The sequence below is a fragment of the Mercenaria mercenaria genome, chromosome 1 (assembly GCF_021730395.1).
Source record: "Mercenaria mercenaria strain notata chromosome 1, MADL_Memer_1, whole genome shotgun sequence".
Lineage (NCBI taxonomy): Eukaryota > Metazoa > Mollusca > Bivalvia > Venerida > Veneridae > Mercenaria > Mercenaria mercenaria.
This window is the reverse complement of record NC_069361.1, coordinates 78,600,753-78,621,988: the sequence shown is the minus strand read 5'-3', so window position 1 is coordinate 78,621,988 and position 21,236 is coordinate 78,600,753. Positions and strand designations below refer to the sequence as shown.

The 21,236-nt window shown below is 35.2% G+C and overlaps 1 protein-coding gene across 2 annotated transcripts in view; it reads left to right on the top strand.

The window, feature by feature from the left end:
* Positions 1–2,770: 2,770 nt before the first annotated feature.
* The window catches only part of LOC123532997 (reticulon-4-like), a 52,318-nt gene continuing 33,852 nt past the window's right edge, over positions 2,771–21,236 (top strand). Inside the window, exons 1-3 of one of the 2 annotated variants that reach the window (XM_045314641.2) lie at positions 2,771–3,298; positions 11,492–11,524; positions 13,635–13,664. In XM_045314641.2, coding sequence (XP_045170576.2) covers positions 2,968–3,298; positions 11,492–11,524; positions 13,635–13,664 — 394 coding nt within the window. In that variant the 5' untranslated portion in view covers positions 2,771–2,967. The remainder of the gene's footprint in view (positions 3,299–11,491; positions 11,525–13,634; positions 13,665–21,236) is intronic. The other variant, XM_045314650.2, reaches the window with a different exon arrangement.

The following is a 21,236-nucleotide window of genomic DNA, read 5'->3' as shown; positions in this document are numbered from 1 at the left end:
TCATTTATGTATAATAGGAATAAGAGAGGGCCAAGAACTAAGCCTTGAGGGACACCTGATGTGACAGATACTTCGTCGGATTTCATTCGTCCACGAGTACATACTGCATTGGTCGAGAGGGCTAAGACGATTTCCTACGGAGGTGAAGGCCCCTGGTTCGAATCCTGGCTACTCTCATTGCGGTGTGTCCTTGGGCAAGGCACTTTATCACGATTGCCTCAGTCGACCCAGCTGTAAATGGGTACCAGCAAATTGCTGGGGGTAAGGTATTATTGGTTTTAACTGCTCTTAATATAGGGTCGCAGAAAAGCTCTACAGAGCTTATGTTAATTGTTTCACCAAGCGACGGTAAATAAAACTTACCTTACCTTAGGACCTTATCCATGTGATAACCTGTTTGTTAACGCCGCACTCTTGTAGTTTATATAGTAACTTTAGGTGACTGACCTTGTCCAATGTTTTACTGAAATCAAGTAAAATGAGATTTGTTTGTTTACCTTGACTTAAATTTTGTGCTAGGTCATCAATTAGTTGTATTAATTGTGTTTCACATGACCTTTTTCCTCTGAATCCATGTTGCAGATCATACAAGATGTCATTCTTGTTAAAGAACTCCACCATGAAATTGCTCTGTACTTGCCCATATATACAGGTTATCTCTCGAATCTGGCCTAGTACCCAGTGATTGGAAAAAAGCCACTGTAGCCCCCGTATTTAAAAAAGGTCTCAAGTCTAAACCTAGTAACTATCTCCCAATTTCCCTAACTTGCATTGCTTCTAAACTCCTTGAACACATTGTTGTTTCCAATCTTATGACTTATTTTGACAAGCATAAGCTACTTAGCCAGTTCCAGCACGGCTTTAGATCAGGTCACAGTTGTGAGACTCAGCTCATTAATTTCACTCAGGAACTTTACAATAACACTGAACAGGGTCAACAAACAGATGTTATTGTCATGGACTTCTCCAAGGCGTTTGACAAGGTTGATCACATTAGACTAATATATAAACTACAAAACCTTGGTGTCAACCCATAAATTACCAATTGGGTCAAATCTTTCCTGTCCAACCGATCCCAGAAAGTCGCTGTTGATGGTCATTTTTCCAGTGAACTTCCTGTACTGTCTGGAGTTCCCCAGGGGTCTGTTCTTGGGCCATGTCTCTTCCTGGTATATATCAATGACTTACCAGACTCGGTCAAATGTAACGCAAGAATGTTTGCAGATGACACCATAATATACCTTACCATCAACTCCATTTCAGATAGTGTATCTCTGCAACAAGACCTCATTAACTTAGAAACCTGGGAGAAGACACATGGTCCATGGAGTTCAACCCGGACAAGTGTGAAGTCCTTAGAATCTTTAGAAAGAAAAATCCTGTGGTCTACCCCTACAAACTTCACAACATAGAGTTAAAAACTTGTGAGGCAGCTAAATACCTAGGCATAACCATTTCCAAAGATCTAAACTGGTCCAAACACATTGACAATATCACTTCCAAAGCAACTTTCACTCTTCGCTTCATACAACGGAATGTGAAAACTGACAATAAAAAGGTCAAAATTGCTGCCTATAACACCTAAGTCCGCCCTCAACTTGAGTACTGTTCAAGCAGTTACACCAGTAGTGTTACACAAATGCTGAAAACTTTAGAATGGAATACACTCCAATATAGAAGGTTACACAACTCATTAGTAATGTTTTATAAAATAAGGACCCAGACAGTTGCAGTCGACCAATCTCATCTTATTCCAACTAGAAACCTAAATTACTTAATACCCATGTCTCACACTCAGTACTTTTCTAACTCCTACTTCCCAAGGACCATCCGTCTCTGGAACTCCCTACCAACTTATGTTAAATCTAGCCCCAGTCTCAGTATCTATAGAGAGAGGCTGGCGGTGGTCAGTATGTAATTCTATTGCCTCTGTCCCATTTTAACTGTAGCATACTGTCTTTTTTATCTTTTATTATTTTAACATTGTAACATATCATTTCTTTAACAACTGTTTCTCTGACAGCGCCGCCCAGTGATAGTCGGAAATCGACGGTTGATTGAAAGATGTAGATGTAGAAAGTGGATTGAGAAATTTGATGCTATGATGTGTTCCAGTGATTCATACGTTTCATACGGTTTTTTTTTCGCCCGATACTTTGGTGGAACTAAGACAGTTCTTGTAAAAAATGTGATTGGATACATGTTTTCGGTTTATGGAAGGCCGTACACGCCATAATGTTATAATGGAAGTCTATGGGAAAACAATTTGTGTTCTTTAACCCGAACCATCCCGAACCAAACCTAAAGGCTGATCACTACCAAATAGAATGTAAGCCTCCGCAGGTCTAGTCACAAGTAGTCCAAATATAAATAGTACTAATCTTTTTTCCTTTCCTAGTGCATTTTCTCGGCAGCAACGTGCTTACTTTTACCCTACCGCGTTTCAGTATGTATCACTTTGCATTCTAATGAAATCGGCATGTTCCTATCGCATGCTAGATAAAAATGGCGGCGTAAGAATTTAATGTCACGAAAAGAGAAATTGAAAGAAGCGAAAAGTAGTAAATTCAGCGGGTTGTATTTAACGAACTGTAGTTTTCTTATATAAAAGTTAACACCCCCTTTTCTTTTTGTTTTTCTAAAGTAACGATCTAGTTCTTTATGGGAATATAAGTGTCTGAAAATCTGATATGCTAGAAAATGTCGAAACACCGTTATGAAGTGAGTGGATTTTATATGAAATAAAGAACAGCTGGATTTAGTGGTGTTCAGCCTAAACGGAAGTCAAGCTACACATCCGTTGCACATGCGCACATTGGTGATTAGTAATCCACCGGCCAATTTCGACAACGTAAAGATTGTTACAGAGAAAGCAATATAACTTAAGTATTCCAAAGACTTAAGCTTATGTACATACTTCTTTGAAAGTACAATTTAACCCTGCATCGATACACTTAAGACCGAGTCATGTCAGAAAATTTTGGAGTTGAAGAGTTCGAAAAAGTTGATGCTGTCGTGGATCAGGATGAAAACGTAACATCAACTTCTTTGACAGGAGAGGAGGCAGAGGAGGATAGGTATACAGGTAGTGCTGCACCGAATGATGTAGATTTATTAGGTGACTTTTTGGCCTCTGCTCCTGCACCGTCTTCAAATGAGCCAGGTGCCTCTGAGAACCTTGGTTCTTTTGGTTCTAATGTATACACAGCTCCAGAACCAATGAGTGAATTTACACCAACACAGGAAACAGTTATCACAGAACCAGTTTCTGAAAGTAAAGCAACTGTTCAAGCAGAAGGTAATGTCGTGAATGTTTCAATGTTGTTTCTTCAGTATTTCTAACTGGTATAAAGCACTGTCTGAAATTTTGTGAAAATATTGCATGTTCGGTTATGACGTCACTTCATGCATCATGGGTTCATGACCAACAAGAGTGCATTTCAAACGCCATTTCAATTTGGAAAAGAGTTTTTTCAAACTAGATCATGGTTGAATTGTTTCTCTTTGCTTATAGGATGACTATTTTATGATCTAATTTATAGTAGTCATCCCACAAGCCTTATAGTATTGCATAGAAGACATTAATCCCGAAAATCAAATCCTGGTCAGACCTTCTTGTTTAAGAATTAGACATTAATATTCAGGCTCATCTTGACGGTAGCCGGTAGTCCCAGGTCTCATTTTTGACGGACTACCGAAAATTATCCAATGGTTACTCGGGCTACTAATTTTAAAAGTAATAATAAACGAGAAAATTTCACCGATATGATGATGTTTCCTTTTACAATACAACGATATTTTCGTCGCATACAGGGAGCCTGCCATTATTTTCCCAAATTTAATCCAATTTCACAATAATTTCAAAAAGAACCATAACGAATGTCACCTAAATACTAGCTTCGTATATTATGATGTATTGTGAAATATAGTTTGCAATATATAAAGTAACTTTAACAAATTCAGAATTACATCCTAAAAATTATGGTTACTGAATACCCGGTAAAGAATAAAACGTCTGCCAGTAATTTTCATCCTCGAGCACGTATAGCCGTTACAATAGTTTATCACATACACAAAAAAGCGAGATTCATTTTTTATAATCGTTCAATTTCAGCCCTTTAGAAATAATACAGTTTGAATCTATAAGCTATATAAGAGTCGACAGAAGTAGGAAAATCTATAAAACGACGAAGATTTATACAATTATGTAATAATTCAAACACGCATTCTTATTATTGCTTTTTCGTAAAGTAAATTCAATAAATTGATAAATTCCCAATTTGACGAAAATACTAAAAAAAAATAAAAAATCTGTATATAGGGCCATTATTTAAAACATGAGAAAAGATATTTGGCAACGATTTTCTCAAGGGTGAATATGTTAGGTCGGAAGTAAAAACTGTGTTATTATATGCAGATATTCGCTGTGGTTTTTAATGTTAATGTAGAACTGGTACAATGACTGTCTTTGACATCGACACATATTCAGAATCTTTCAAACAATAGTAAATCCTTGAGGCAATAGCAACAGAGTGGATATCCATTGATTTGAAAAATCATTTGACCCATTTATACTGGATATGCGTCATTCGCTTTTAAAAATAGAGACTTTTGATTTTTCTCAGCAATTTAAAAAATGCCGACGATCAGACTGATGTGTCACTGGCGCGAAAACAGCCCATGTCCGGGCGCCCTTTGATCCATTAGATCCTGGTTTTTTTAGCCTTTGAGGGTTTTTTGATATGAACAAGGTCGTTTATCGATAATTGCTTGAAGATGCAAACAGGGTTGATTGTTATTGTGTACAATCGGGATTATAATAGGGACTTTTCTATCAAAAAAAAAAAAACTAAACCAAATACAGACCTACCGAACATTTTTTGCATTGGAAACTTAAAATTTTTTTGGGCATCTACCAAAGGCGACCCTTTTGCGTTTTGCAGCTACAATAAAAGCCTGCAAAAATTAACTATAGAAAGGTATGAAGTTTGACCCAACCTGATTATAATACTGATAGGTCCTACTTAATTACTCCCATAATTTCTGTTGCTATTAAATTAAATTTAAAATTATATCCACAGTTGTTACCCCCTTGTAGTAAATTGGCCAATAAATAATAAGTTAATCAAGCATAAACTAAAATACACATATTTAAAAAAACAAAAAATTCGGAAATTAATGTTACTAATGGTTTTCTTAACTTCTTCCTGAAAGACAAAAAAAAAAATTAAGGGAAACTGAAATAATGAAACGGGCAACCGAACCTGGCCTACGATTTCACAAGGGAAATTGACAGAAAAAATGTTAAGATCCCTGATATTAGTAGAAACTTAAAAATTTAATATATTCATAATTTTAAATAAAACTTAAATGATCGACTTGGGAAACTTCTAGTATATAAATTGTAATACCGTGCGCATAAAGCAGACAAAAAACATCTAATTCTGTCAAATTTCTTCCAACGTCTATAATGATATGCCACAAAAATCAATTATTTTCTCAACATACAAACACAAACTTCCTTTTTTGAAAATTAGATTTTAAAATTTAATAGGCGTAAACTGCAGATGATAAATAAGAGACTCTTGATTTGATTTTAATTTGGAATTAAAACATCACAACCCACACCGCAGTTAGTCGCTACGAATTGCGAGTCCTGCTTTCACCTCCAAGGTAAATTTTCATAATCGATTGCCTCCGGATGTGACGTCACACCGAATGTCAATTGCATGTTGCCCGCTTTTGAATTCATTTACTTATCATGAACATCAGGGGTTCTAAATGACCAATCAGAGAGCTGCATTTTCAAGTACTGCCAGTTTCCATTTGGAAAATGAAGTATTTTTACAATGAACCTTTAGATCTAGTGGACTTCAGAAATAAATGTCCCACAAGCCTTACTCATTTGGCTTATCAGGATGACTTATTTTATGATCTGATATTTTATAGTTGTCATCCCACTAAGCCTTACCAGTATCTGCATTACGAAGACATTAAAAATGCAGAAAAGTCATAATATCCTGGTCAGACTTACTTGCTTTAATGAATTAAACATTAATATTCAGGCCTCGATCTTGACGGTAGCCCGGTAGCCCGAGGCTACCATTTTCGACGGGCTACCGAATTCCCAAGCTTTGGGGTAAGTCCGTCGGGCTACTAAGTTTTCAAACATGTTAATAATAAAAGCGTGAAATTTCACCGATTTATCTGATGTTTCCTTTTAAATGACAACGATATTTTCGGTCCGCATAACCCGGTCGGCCATTTTTCGAAATTTAAAACCCTAATTTTCACAATAATTACAAAAAGAACTCATGAATCTGAAAAAGTACATCCTAAATACTAGCTTTCGTATATTTATGCATGTATGAGACTTCAGATTTGCAATATATAAAGTACTTTACAAAAATTTAGAAATTACTCTCTAAAAATTACCTGGATGACTGGGAAATTTTCCCGCGAATCGTAAAATATCAAAACGTCATGCCAGTAATTTCCATTCCCGGCACGTGCGACTATCGTATAGCGTACTTAAATGTTTACGACACATACACAAAAAACGCTTGTAGTGCATTCATTTTTAGTAAATCGCTTCAAATTTTCAGCACCGCTTTAGAAATAAACGTTGAATTCTATAAACGATTTTAATAAGATGTCGACAGAAATGTAGGCAAAATTCTATAAAAACGATCGAAGTTTCATACAATTATTGTAAAATTCAAACAGCGCGATCTTAATTATTTATTTATTTCTAAAGTAAATAAATAATACATCTATGGTCATTTAAAATAGACTTTTGACAAAAAGTACAAAAAAAAAGAATTAAAAAAATCTTTAAATAAGAAAAAGCGGCAGCAATTTAAATACATCGAGTAAAACGTTTTTTGGGAAACAGATTCTGCAAGTGCGGGGTGAAAAGGTTACGGGACCCCCGTGAACGTAAATAAAAACAATGAATGTTTTATAATAAAACAGTAGATGTCCTGTGGTGTTTTAATAAGTTTAATAAGTAAATGAATCTTGGTACATGTCTTTTTGACTCGACCTATGTCAGATATTCTTTTCAAACAAAAATGTAAATTCCTTGAGGCAAAAAGGTCACAGGGTAGGATATCTACTATTACGTTTGACACATTTACCTGTCCAGTTATACGGGATATTGCGCATTCGCTTTAAAAAAAAATAAAGAAGATACTTTTGATTTTTTCTCAGCAAATTTTAAAAAAACCCAGGCCGTACGATCAACAGTGATGGTCACATGGCGCGAAAAAAGATCGTAATGCCATGACAATCTCGGGCAACTAACCCCTTTGATCTCCACTTAGAGCCTTTTACCGACACATTCTTTTTGCTCTTGAGGGGGTTTTAATTGATGAAAACAAGGCCAATTACTTGTTTATCAACAGAATAATTACCGAACTTGTTAATGTTTTTTTTTCGCTTTAAACACGGGTGGGGTTTATGATGATTATTGTGTCCACGTCGCCCCGGACTGTGATAATAGGCTACATTTACTTGATCATAAGCAAAAAAAAAAACCCAAAAACCCAAAAACCGACCTACCGACCCTACTTTTTTTTGCCATGCCACCAGAAACACAACATTTTTTTTGGGGGGGGGGGGCGGGGATGGGGGCTAACCAGGCTGATCCATTATTGCAGTTAAATTTGAACAGCTACACTATATTTTAAGGGCCCTGGCTAAAAAATTAACTTTTAGAAGGGTAGTGCAAATTTGAACCCCACACCTGGCATATAACTAGATACTGGTATAGGTCCTACTTTTTTCTACAGTTTTCTCCCATAATTTCTGTCTGCTAGTTACTTGAATATTGTAACATGGTTATCCACTTACGTTGGCTTAGCCTGCCCATGGATAGTGTGGGTAGGTTTGTTGCCTACCATTTAAATAACTGAATGTTGAATCAAGCATAAACTAAAATACATCATATTTATAAACAAAATGATTTCGGGCAATTAAAAATGTTTTCTGGCAAATGGTTTTCTTAACTTACTTGCCTGAAAGGACAAATGCTGAAAAAAAATTAAGGTGAAGACTGTAATATATTTTTTTCTTTTCCAAAACGGGACTACCAGAAGCCTGGTCGGGCTACTTGATTTCACAAGTTGGTAGCCCTGCTGGCTACCAGCAAAAGTAGGTTAAGATCGAGGCCTGATATTCATGTAGAAACTTAAAATGGGTTGAATTTAATTCATAATTTTAAATAAGAGACTTAAATCGATGCGACTGGTGGGAGGAGATACCTACCCTGAGGTATCAGTAAACCGGTTTCAGTAAATAACCGACTGTCGATTTCATTAAATTGCAGAAACAAAACAAAATATGCATTCATAAAATGTCTGTGAGGCAAGTTTATGCTTCCTATACGTCCTATTATTTGGACTAGTGTCACACTATTTCAGAAATCAAATTAGATTTTTGACTGCATATGCCCCGGGCGATGCTACAAACAACAAAACTTCCTAGTTTCATTGAAATATTAGTATTATAAAGTTATGAATGGCTACCGCTATACTGGTTCTGATGATAAACTCGGACAGAAACATTTGCTGAAAATTTGACATAATTTAAATTTATATTTAGTAAGCAAACTCACACGAAGTGAGGCCCTGAAAGGGGTATGAAAAATGGGGACTGTATAAACGTTTACTGATGATAAATTCGACCACTTTGTCATTTACAAAATTTTCTCCATAGTATTTTATTGAAACTTTCCCAAAAATGCTGCAACAGTCATTCCGGATCAAGTAATGAAAAGTGACCAAATGTCAGGCCTTCATGTGTTGACAGTGAGCATGTGCAATAAACATCCTTTTCCCCTGTAATTTTGGAGAACATTTTTTTAAACAAATAAATACAAGTCATTTATTTATGCAGACTTTTTACCAATGTTTTTTTTTTTACACCAGTTGGTGTTGTAAGTGAATGCTATTAAACGAGGTATTCAGTTATATAAATAACCGATTGCAGTCGAATAATTCGAAGGTGGTCGACTTTAGCATCTGTCCGAGTTTATCATCAGTACCAGTATATTAAAATCTTGAAGGAGAGACCTAACTAGAACAAATGTATTATGCGTATTTTTGAGGCTAGAAAATAGTAGAATGCATATAAAATTTGAACATGTTCAATGAATGAATTATGAAACTGGACGGTTTGTCATGAGTCCAAGAATTATAGCCAAAAGCTTACTATATACATGATAATTGGCAGTCCTTGGTGTGAACATTAATTTATAAAAGCCATTTCTTATTCCCAATATACTCCATCTGTCACTATGAAAATTCGTTTAATACATGAATTTTCTTAAAAAGCTACAGTCATAATTTGCAGGGCTCAACATTGGGGCAAGTGGAGCTTGCTTAGTATCATCCCACATGATAAATGTGACTTAAATATAAAAATTCCAATTAAAAGAGAGCTGTGCAAAAGCCATAAAGCTAAAAGATATAATTTGAAGTCAACTCTAAAATCAGGCATGTTTCATTGTCTATAAATACAGAGTTTTCCTTATGTAGCCAACTGCAGGACAATTATTTAAAAATTGTAGCAGGACAGAAGAAAATTCTAGGCAATCATCCTACAGGGCGACTTGTTTTCATAGAATTTGTGGAGCCCTGTTCTTTCAAATTTCAGTGGATGTAATAGCTAATGGATGTGGGTTGAAGTTGTTCTGGTGTAGTTTCTTATATTTTTTTTTATAAATCATCCATTCAATATATAAATTATGATAGTTAGTTTGTTTATATATCAGTCAAGTGAAACAGGAGTCTCTCCAAGTCTGTTTCATGCAAGGAATTTGTACTCTAAAATCTAGAGTACATTCTGTAAACTATCAATGAACATTTTTGCACAAAACACCCCTGGCTGATTTACATATCATTAAAATAATAATGTAGTAGAAAATTGCAATATGTATTAAGATTGAAAATCTAAATGTGATCAAATTATTGTAAAATTATTATATAGTTTTAATGTTTTCAAGAGTTTAAGTTGTTTTGGTATTCATTTTATTTGGAACTTAATAATTGAGTACTTGTGTTTCATCTGCACATCTTTAGTTACTAATATTGGTTTGGACGATTATGTTTATAATATGTTGTTATTTTGTGTTAAAATGAACTTTTGATATGTAATACGCGTATGTATGTCAACTTACCCTGAGGGTAGTTGTGTATACACGCAGACTACTACACATTTGAATTTCCTGGTGTAGTTTCCTTGTTCATTTCAATGAATTTCTTGTATGCCCTTTTCATATTTTTGGAGGCCTGTTTTGGAAAGCTAACCATGGATTCTAAAGGGTCTTTAGACACATGTCATGATAAAACTATGGATAGTTCAGAATTGATAGATACCTCACAAGGTTCAGTGTCAGATGGGAGTGCAGAAAAGACATCTGGTAACAATGTTTCTACTCACCTATGTGAGCACTAAATAGTATTGATATAAGAAGCAGGTTATGAACAAAGCAATGAAATACAGAAAGTTTGAGGTAGACATAAATAATTACTGTTTAAAGCAGTATCACATTCATTTTGTAAAGTGTCTTCCAATTTTGTGTGTTAACCATACAATTGGATGATGATTTGAACATCTTGTACTCATAAACTGCATATGAAGCGGCATTGATCTGATGGAATATTTAAATATTACAGTACAAATTGGTTTTATTACCTCAGCTTCATGGATCAATGATACTTATTGATTAGTGAGCAATACTAAAGAAAGAAAAAAACTATTACTCCGCACTAATCATGACTGGGACATGTGACTGTAAATTAACAGGTGGCTTTAATGACTACTATAAATACTACTGGTTTGACCTTGATCACACCTGCTATATACTACTCCTACATATTGCATACATACTGCACATGGTTGTGGTTTATCTCTGAACTTGACCTGTTCATGATATTTAGTATGGCATGTTGTCACCATTAATCTTCATTTTTCATGTATCATTGAATAAATTAAGGATTGAGTGGCTTAAAAAATACACCCTTGTTAGTTTAGTCTAATATTTTTTCATGCCTAACTGTACAGAAAGCAATATTATTGTAAAAAATTGAAACATGTTTAGATACTGTTTATTCTAAATATTGTACAAAGCTGTTTTTATAAGCCCATTCATAGTGTATAAAGTTTAATTATGATTAAGTTTAACTTTCTAGCCAGTGAATATTGTAGGTGGACAAAGTAGGTTTTGTTGTTTTTTTTTGCTGATTCTTGCATGATTGCTGTTGATGGAGTTGAATCTTCAATTACTGTCATTCTAAATCAAATGCCACTAATTATGGACAATATTTTGACAGACAGTTTTTATCATCATACACCTGTATTTTGCCAATAAGTTTATGTAAATTTAGTGGAGTGTTTTAAGTGGTACAAGTTAGATGCATGTTTTTGCATTAAATTGTATGTATTGTTATATTGTTGATCATGTGTATTACAATTTGTTCACTTGTAGGTTTAATGGGTATACCTGGTGCAAAGGCTTTAAGTATGTATCATTGTTGCAATGCTACATGTAGCTGGCTACGTTTTTCCAGTTGCATTTGTTGTTACTGAAAATCCTGCTTTTTAACACTGGGTAACATTATGGTATATTACTCATCATCTCAATTAATCAAAATGAAGATAAAAAAACTTAACTATCGAAGGGATTGTGACTTATGACAGCAGTCATGGAAAACTCACACATTTAGAAGACTGAGAAAAAAAGCAATCAATTAAAGAACACAAGCATCCTTACAAGTCCAAGGGTTAGAAAACTAACTTGGAATAGAGTTCATAGAGCAAGACTTTGAAGTGTAGTATGTTTAAGATAACTAAAGAATCATTGAAGGTAGAAGCTATGTTATAAAGCAGGATTTTCTAGCAGTAAAACAACATCTGTTTGTTAATATACTCACTCTCCCTCCCTGGCATGTCCTGTATAAATAATAATCAGCAGCAGTTTCCCTTGGCACAATTCTGGAAGCTTGATTATTCAGAGGTGATACAAAGTTTATCATTTGTAAGCTTTTATAAAGAAGAAGGGTAAATTGCTACTTAATCTTAAACAGTTACTTATTTTTAAGTTTGCTCAGAGTTATTTAATTCATAAATCTTTTTATTATGAGATTTAATGTGTTTTTTTTCTATAATTCTTGCCTATTCTACAGAAATTTGGCAGGCTTGTGAATCTTACAACTTCAAACAATAATGATTAAAGGTACCTTCAGAAATACAAGATTTGATAAAGCAATATGGCCAAATAATGTCTGGTCAAAATTCTTACATGTGTGTATGTATGCTGTTGATAGATTTCTCTTTGTAGCCTTTTTGCATATATCTCATTTGAGACAGAAAAGGCTTCAGGCTATTGATAGACATGATATATGAATTTACAAACCTTGAACTTTCAAACCAGGTTTTATATGATCCGTGTAGTTATGGTAAAATAATATGTACAGTCATAAAAAAATGGCACAATTATTTTGCTACTTATCATAATTATAATAAAAAGATTAAATTTTTGTACTTTAATCATTACTCATTATGTTGAAAACTCTACATGTCCTGCATACATAATCGTTTTCCTAACATGCAAATGAATCATTATAACGTATCCTATATTGCCTTGGAGAGGAATCTGTTTTATTTCATTTATCAAAAGTTCTGTTTCATTCTAAGTTCTATATCACTTTGTTCCTGTTAATTTGAACTAACTAGTTACATGGTTTGAGTTTTAATTTTTAAACCAGAATGTCTTAGTATGAATAATTTAGCTCCTATGATCAGACCATTACTAAAAAGTGACTGTGTCTAGACTAAGAGCTTAAGAAGATACATAAGTAATGATTCTGTCATTTTGATTTGATTTTATGTAGTACTATTTACCTAATTACAGTCTAAAGAATTATTGCTTATAGACAGAAAGAGTGATATGGTTTTACTTTGACTTCATGTAGTTTAATTTATGATGTCTACATACTCAGTATTCCAGATGCTTAATATAAACAAGACTGTGGTCTATTTAACTATTTCGCAACTCTAGTATAAAATATTGTATAACTATATGTATTGCATAGTTTATATTCTTAAAACCAAATTTGTAAGCTTTTGAAGGTCAGTAATGAATAATATTAATGCTGCAAATATCTTCATGGCTTTTTGCTGCTTTTCCTCATACACATTACTAAATTTAGAAACAGTATATGTATTTTGCATTGTAGTAAGCAGCTTGTGGGTGGGGGGGTGACTTAAGTTGCATGTATTTCATTTGGAGCAGCCTGCTACTGTGAAATCATTTATTGCGAGGATATAAAATCTTCTTTGTTTTACCCTATTAAAGCGACTTTTTGTTGGGATATGACATTGTGGAAAACCACTTACCAAGATGAAAGAATGGGAACTTTGCTTTCTCTCCTTGATTGATGCCTCCATGAAATCCTTGAGAATAAGTCCCCCACAAGTACCAGTATTAATGATTTCACAGTATACTAACTGCCATCTTTGGAGAGGGTAGAGTTTGGAATGGGCAGGCAATGGTTTGGCCTACTGTAACATAGGTGAAAGGAAAATTTATTGAAAGAAATTCAATATATCTTCTTTTCTTTCAATTTCAGGTGGATGGATGAAAACAGTTGATCCAAGAGGTAGGTTTTCGTTACTTACTTTATTTGCATGTTTGAGATCTCCATATTTCTTTCTTCTTTGTGTGGTAATAACTAGAGTTTGACTAGTTAATTGTAATGTATGTACTGTGAAATCATTTTTATTAGCGTAGGACGAATTTTCGCATATTTCGCACTAGGACCGATGTGCGAATTTAAGACCGCGAGAACCTCTCGACCCAGAATGTTGAAACTTCATAGGATGATTGTTCATGCAGAGTAGATGACCCCTATTGTTTTTGGGGTCACTCCGTTAAAGGTCAAGGTCACAGGAGCCTGAACATGGAAAACAATTTCTGATCAATAACTTGAGAACCACTTGACCCAGAATGTTGAAACTTCATATGACGATTGAACATGCAGTGTAGTTGGCCCCTATTGATTTTTGGGTCAGTCTATTAAAGGTGAAGGTCACAGGGGTCTGGTCATGTAAAATCATTTCCGGAAAATAACTTGAGAACCACTTGACCTAGAATGTTGAAACTTAATAGGATGATTGGACATGTAGAGTAGATGACCCCTATTTATTTCAAGGCCACTTGATCAAAGGTCAAGGTTACAGGAGCCTGAACAGTGACTTGAGAACCACTAAGCCAAGAGTGTTGAAATTTAGCGGGGACTGGACATGCCAAGTAGATGATCCCTATTGCAGCCAACCATCAGTGTCTCTTTGACTTTCGCTCCTGACCCCTATTGACTTCTTGCCTATAGGGCTTAGCATTGGGGGAGACATGCGCTTTTTAGCTCACCTGTCACAAAGTGACAAGGTGAGCTTTTGTGATTGCGCGGCGTCCGTCGTCCGTCGTCCGTGCGTCCGTGCGTGCGTGCGTCCGTCCGTAAACTTTTGCTTGTGACCACTCTAGAGGTCACATTTTTCATGGGATCTTTATGAAAGTTGGTCAGAATGTTCACCTTGATGATATCTAGGTCAAGTTCGAAACTGGGTCACGTGCCATCAAAAACTAGGTCAGTAGGTCTAAAAATAGAAAAACCTTGTGACCTTTCTAGAGGCCATACATTTCACAAGATCTTCATGAAAATTGGTCAGAATGTTCACCTTGATGATATCTAGGTCAGGTTCGAAACTGGGTCACGTGGGGTCAAAAACAAGGTCAGTAGGTCTAAAAATAGAAAAACCTTGTGACCTCCCTAGAGGCCATATTTTTCATGAGATCTTCATGAATATTGGTCAGAATGTTCACCTTGATGATATCTAGGTCAAGTTCGAAACTGGGTCACGTGGGGTCAAAAACTAGGTCATTAGGTCTATAAATAGAAAAACCTTTTGACCTCTCTAGAGGCCATATTTCTCAATGGATCTTCATGAAAATTGGTCAGAATGTTCACCTTGATGATATCTAGGTCAAGTTCGAAACTGGGTCACATGGGGATAAAAACTAGGTCAGTAGATCTAAAAATAGAAAAACCTTGTGACCTCTCTAGAGGCCATATTTTTCATGAGATCTTCATGAATTTTGGTCAGAATGTTCACCTTGATGATATCTAGGTCAAGTTCGAAATTGGGTCATGTTGGATCAAAAACTAGGTCAGTAGGTCTAAAAATAGAAAAACCTTGTGACCTCTCTAGAGGCCATATTTCTCAATGGATCTTCATGAAAATTGGTCAGAATGTTCACCTTGATGATATCTAGGTCAAGTTCGAAACTGGGTCACGTGCGGTCAAAAACTAGGTCAGTAGGTCTTAAAATAGAAAAACCTTGTGACCTCTCTAGAGGCCATATTTTTCAATGGATCTTCAGGAAAATTGGTCAGAATGTTTACCTTGATGATATCTAGATCAAGTTCGAAACTGGGTCATGTGGGGTTAAAAACTAGGTCAGTAGATCTAAAAATAGAAAAACCTTGTGACCTCTCTAGAGGCCATATGAGATCTTCATGAATTTTGGTCAGAATGTTCACCTTGATGATATCTAGGTCAAGTTCGAAACTGGGTCATGTTGGATCAAAAACTAGGTCAGTAGGTCTAAAAATAGAAAAACCTTGTGACCTCTCTAGAGGCCATATTTTTCAATGGATCTTCAGGAAAATTGGTCAGAATGTTCACCTTGATGATATCTAGGTCAGGTTCGGAACTGGGTCACGTGGGGTCAAAAACTAGGTCAGTAGGTCTAAAAATAGAAAAACCTTGTGACCTCTCTAGAGGCCATATTTCTCAATGGATCTTCATGAAAAATGGTGAGAATGTTCAGCTTGATGATATCTAGGTCAGATTTGTAACTGGGTCATGTGCGGTAAAAAACTAGGTCAGTAGGTCGAAAAATACAAAAACCTTGTGACCTCTCTAGAGGGCATATTTTTCACGAGATCTTCATGAAAATTGGTGAGAATGTTCACCTTGATGATATCTAGGTCAAGTTTAAAAGTGGGTCACGTGCCTTCAAAAACTAGGTCATTAGGTCAAATAATAGAAAAAGCTTGTGACCTCTCTAGAGGCCATATGTTTCAATGGATCTTCATGAAAATTGGTCAGAATTTTTTATCTTGATGATGTCTAGGTCACATGTGCTCAAAAACTAGGTCACTGTTTCAAATAATAGAAATAACGACGTCATACTCAGTTCAACACTTGGTCATGTGGGGATAGGTGAGCGATTCAGGACCATCATGGTCCTCTTGTTTACAAAAGCAATTTCTAGTTTAATTTTATTTTTTCATTTATAAATTGAAAATGCGCAAATTAAAGCCCGCGCGAAACAGTCCTTTTTCACATTTGCGTGAAATTTCATGCCAGCGAATTTAAATGATTTCACAGTATGTGTTTTTAAACAGTCATATTTCCTTATTTGGCAAGCAGAGTGAGAAAGTCCTGTATATTTTGTTTGCACAAGATCAGTAATATAAAGAGACTGTCTAGTGTTTGGTATTAAGTACTTGTATCGCTCATGACGGATCTTATTTCAACTAATTGTGCTTTTATTTCCTCTAGGCCCCTCTCAGGCCCCTGCTTTTGAACTGTTTATTCAGTGTTTTTTTGTGTGCAAAAAATGGCACAGTACCATGATGTTTTGGTGAAAACATTACAAGTAGTAGAGTCTGAAAACATACAAATCAAGGCCCTTTCTCTCGGGCAATCAGTAGTATGAACAAATTCTTTTTGCTTTGTGAAGAACAAGTAATTATAAGTGGATTTCATTTCATTTGACATTTCCCAGAGTTATATTGACCATTGTTGGCTTTAATTCACTGTCTGTATTGAGCAATTGTGCAAATGAGAGCTATGTTTTGGCTGTTGCTGGAACTAGGAAATCAATTGACTGTCAAGGATTTAGAGAGACTGTTCCGATAGACAAAACTGATATATGTTATTGATCAGTATGTAATGCATGTTGACTTTGGATAATTGAAGGACAGAAAACAACTGGCATCTCCATTATCTAAGGTTGTTCCAAGAGCAGCATTTTACATATCACAGTTGCCTGTCTGCTGAGCTATGAAGGGGGAAGACAGGTCTGTTGATTATTAACTTGAGAGTTTGATCTCTGGGTGAGGTGTATGTCTACTGTGAAGATTCGTTAGATATGTCATTTGTTGTACTTTTCTGATTAATATGGAGAAGTTGTTAGTTACTTGTGGAGAAAATATTTAATGCTGGTACGGAATTCAGGTACACTTGATTATGTTAACTTCCTGCTGTTACATAACTGAAGTATTCTAGAAAAATGGTGCTAAACCCAAAACAAAGAAGTCTGGGTTATACTCTGATTCTCTTATTCCTGTATAGAATATAAAAAGTAATGTATGAAAAAATAAGAGAGGTTCCAATAATAAGTTTATATCTGCTAAATTTGTATAGTAAATTTAAAGGGCCATAATGACTTGTTGAAATGGGGCAGCCACAGTTTTTGTTATGAACATAGAAGATATTAATTTCTTGTTAGTATTTCTTATGTTCGGTAATTGTTATCCCTTACATTTTGTCATATTGAATATTTGAGTAGAAAGTAGTATGGAATCCATTCTTTTTTATTACTTTCCTTCATGTGTCTGGAGGAATAAATTCATGTGCAACATTGAAAGTTGTGCTTCTCTAACAATAGAATTCAATTTTTAACATAAAAGCACTATATATATATAATGGAAATTTCATGAGTTGCTGACTACAAATATACAGCTAGAAGACCAGTTTTATAAATACCTGTTGAACTGAAAGGCTTAACTGTGTGAAAAACTAAATGTTTACTGTCTGAATTTTGACACCTTAAATGTTGATTGAAATCAATAATGAAATACACATATGAGCCGTGCCATGAGAAAACCAACATAGTGGGTATGCGACCAGCATGGAACCAGACCAGCCTGCGCATCCGCGCAGTCTGGTCAGGATCCATGCTGTTCGCTAACAGTTTCTTCGATTCCAATAGGCTTTAAAAGCGAACAGCATGGAGCCTGACCAGACTGCGCGGATGCGCAGGCTGGTCTGGATCCATGCTGGTCGCAAACCCACTATGTTGATTTTCTCATAGCACGGCTCATATATGTATTAACTATTAAATCTCTGCCTCTATAGAGGTTTCTCAACCTTTTGCAACATCAAATGATTCATAATAACAGATAGTAGCACTTAGTGCTAAAATTGATGAGATTTTTTATAACAGTTACTGTCTGCTGACATGCTTGTTTGCTCAATAGTAATGTCTTCCACATTGATTTTACCATAACTATGGTTGGTTTTAGAGCAATTTCACTTCACACATGGTCATGTCAGCCTTGATTTTCTGAATTATCAATTAAAATCTTATACAGGTTCCTTTCAAGTGCACAAAAACCAGTCTGCAGGACAGAAGTGTCATTGTCTCAAATATTAGCCAGTTGAGCCCACCTCACCTAATATTGCTGACAAAACAATATTGTAAGGAATACAACCTTTTTTTAGTAAAAGGTATTAAAAATCATTTGAGGTTGGATTTATAGATTTACTCAAAGTAAAAAAAAACTGAAAAATTGAAATTAGACTTTGCCCCTCTTTGTCCCACTCTTCCAAGACACATCACCCCAAGGGTGTTTTACTTGAGTTTAGTTTTATATGATCCATTTATCATCAGTAAAGACATCATGGAATATTTTACAGATCTTACATTATGTTATTATGTCAGTGGAATAGTGATCATAAATTCAAGATGGCCCAAGAGAATTTTGTAAATATAATGTAAAGTCAATTTTCCAGAGTTTAGAGAAGCATTACAACCTAGAGCAATACATTCAGTGAACTAGTATGCAGATTAGCGCCATTATTCCAGTAAATAATTGATGAACAATTTTTCATCCTGAGGTTTTTCTGGTTATTGTAGATTATATACATGAAGAGATATTATATCCAAAATGGCTTGTTGACTACTTTGTTTGTTGAGTTCAGCATTTCCTGATTGGATAGGGTGCAGAAGTTAAGACACACTGTGTCAAGATTGACTAAGTTCTTTTTGTCAACCCTACTACCACTACAAGTCCCTTTCTTCACCAACCGACCCCCCTTCCCCACCACTACTGCTCACAGTTACTGTAGTCAACCACCTATCTCCATTCTTCCCCACAAGTAAAGGGTCCAACAATAGTCAAATGCTCAGTGTTAAAAGATGTAAAGTATTTTTACTTTTGATGTACTCTTATGTTATATCAAAATATCTTATCATCATTTGCTTCCCTTTATTTATAAACAGATCATCTTAAGTGTTTTTATGTAGCATCTTGACTGTAAGGTAGGCAAATTGCAACTTACAGTGTAATATCATTACTTGTAAAAAAAAAAAATTGTGTATAATATAATTATCGGGCAAAGTATAATGTCTGGATGCATGCGATTAGTTTTATTGGCAGAATAATCACTGTACAAGAATTAGTGAATATCTTGAAAAAGGAAGATAAGTTCTGAGGGCCACAATGGTGCGAGTGTTTATATCATTAATGGCAGAAGTCTATACTTGAGTGGGTGAATCTGTTTGTAAGGTTGCCCAAATTTCCTACAATATGATATTTGTTATATTTCTCTGCTCAACTTTTTTGTTATCATAATTAGATTTTCAGGTATGTATAATGTAAACGATCTAAGGGGTGCCTTTTAGTTTTTCAGTAGTCTGTTTTAGAATCATTAGAAAAAAATATGATTCTCTTGCTCTCCTGTATTTAAGCATCTTGTCAAGGACTGCCATAAGTTGTTGGTGAAAGTAATTAACACTTATCATGCTGGACACGACTGTTTCTGCCTTTGCGACCAGTATAGATCATGATCAGCCTGCATATCCATGCAGTCTGATCATGATCTGCACTGCTCGCCATTCAGTCAGTAACCTTTGGTAAGCACCCCTTTTAACAGTTAATGGTACTGTCCAAATTGAAAGATGGACAAGTTCATTATAGAAATTTAGGGGCAGTGTAAGGGTTAGATTAAGATAGTAAAGCACCATGAGCCCTTGTGATCTAGACCAGAGTTAGAAGGCTCAAGACTTACTTACCCAACCTTAAGGTCATGAGATTGAGCCCCACAGTGGTCACAGTTATCTCTTCATGTATATATCGCCAGTATTGGATTTTCCAGGTGGCAGAACCAAGAATGATACAAGTTTTATGATAACATAACCAGTCTAAAGGGTCCTGAGATTGAACCTTATTAAGAAGCAAAGTCTCACAGTAGCAGTTGGACCAGACTTGATGAATCTAAGCGTTTCTGCTTTCTTAGTCTGAAATTTTCGGCAATTCAAGGAGTGTGTGGCTTTCAGGGTGCAAATGCTTCTTAATTCTAAACATGTGTTGCTCAGTTAAACATTAAATCATGGCACATTTTATGCAATCTGTAGAAATTGATCCAGAACTTAAATCTTAAAGTTAACCAATCAGCGATAGATTGGAATGGAATTTTGAGGTCTGAGGTTTAGGGGACCCACGGGTTGGCTGCATATTTTCCTCGCCATGTTACAATACAGTTTTAATTATTTATTTCCTCTTGAACTTTAAGTTTGATTGTATGTAATCTATTGAAGGATATATTATAAAGTAGCAACCACTTACTGACATGTATACAGTATATACATTTCTATACTTAGAAATAGATATAAATATCAAGATAATACATAAATTAGATAAGTTTTTATGACAGTACAGGAAACATCTCAATATGTTGCTGAGATAGTCTACAGGAAATCACCTCTAGATACGAGCCTCGGCTTACAGCCAAACGGAACTTACTCTCTGTTTTATCCTTTACCTTGTTAACCTCTTATTGCACTGAACAATAAAAACTTATCTCTTTCTACAATGTGTTTTTACACAACTGCGTGATCATTTTAGTTGGCAAAACTATTGTCCCAACCTGTGTGTAGGAAGTAAAGAAAAATATTTAAATTCTCTAGATTGTATTATGTTTAAAGGATGGTGGAGATCAGTTTACTGAATTCTTTTCTGGTTCTTACAGGATATATTTAGATGTGTTTTCTACTAAACTTTATACTTCTTGCTTAGAAAAGATGATAAGAAATGATTTTTTGGCACTATCTTAACATCTACCATATCTGAGTTATTTCTATGTGCTTAAATGATAATTCA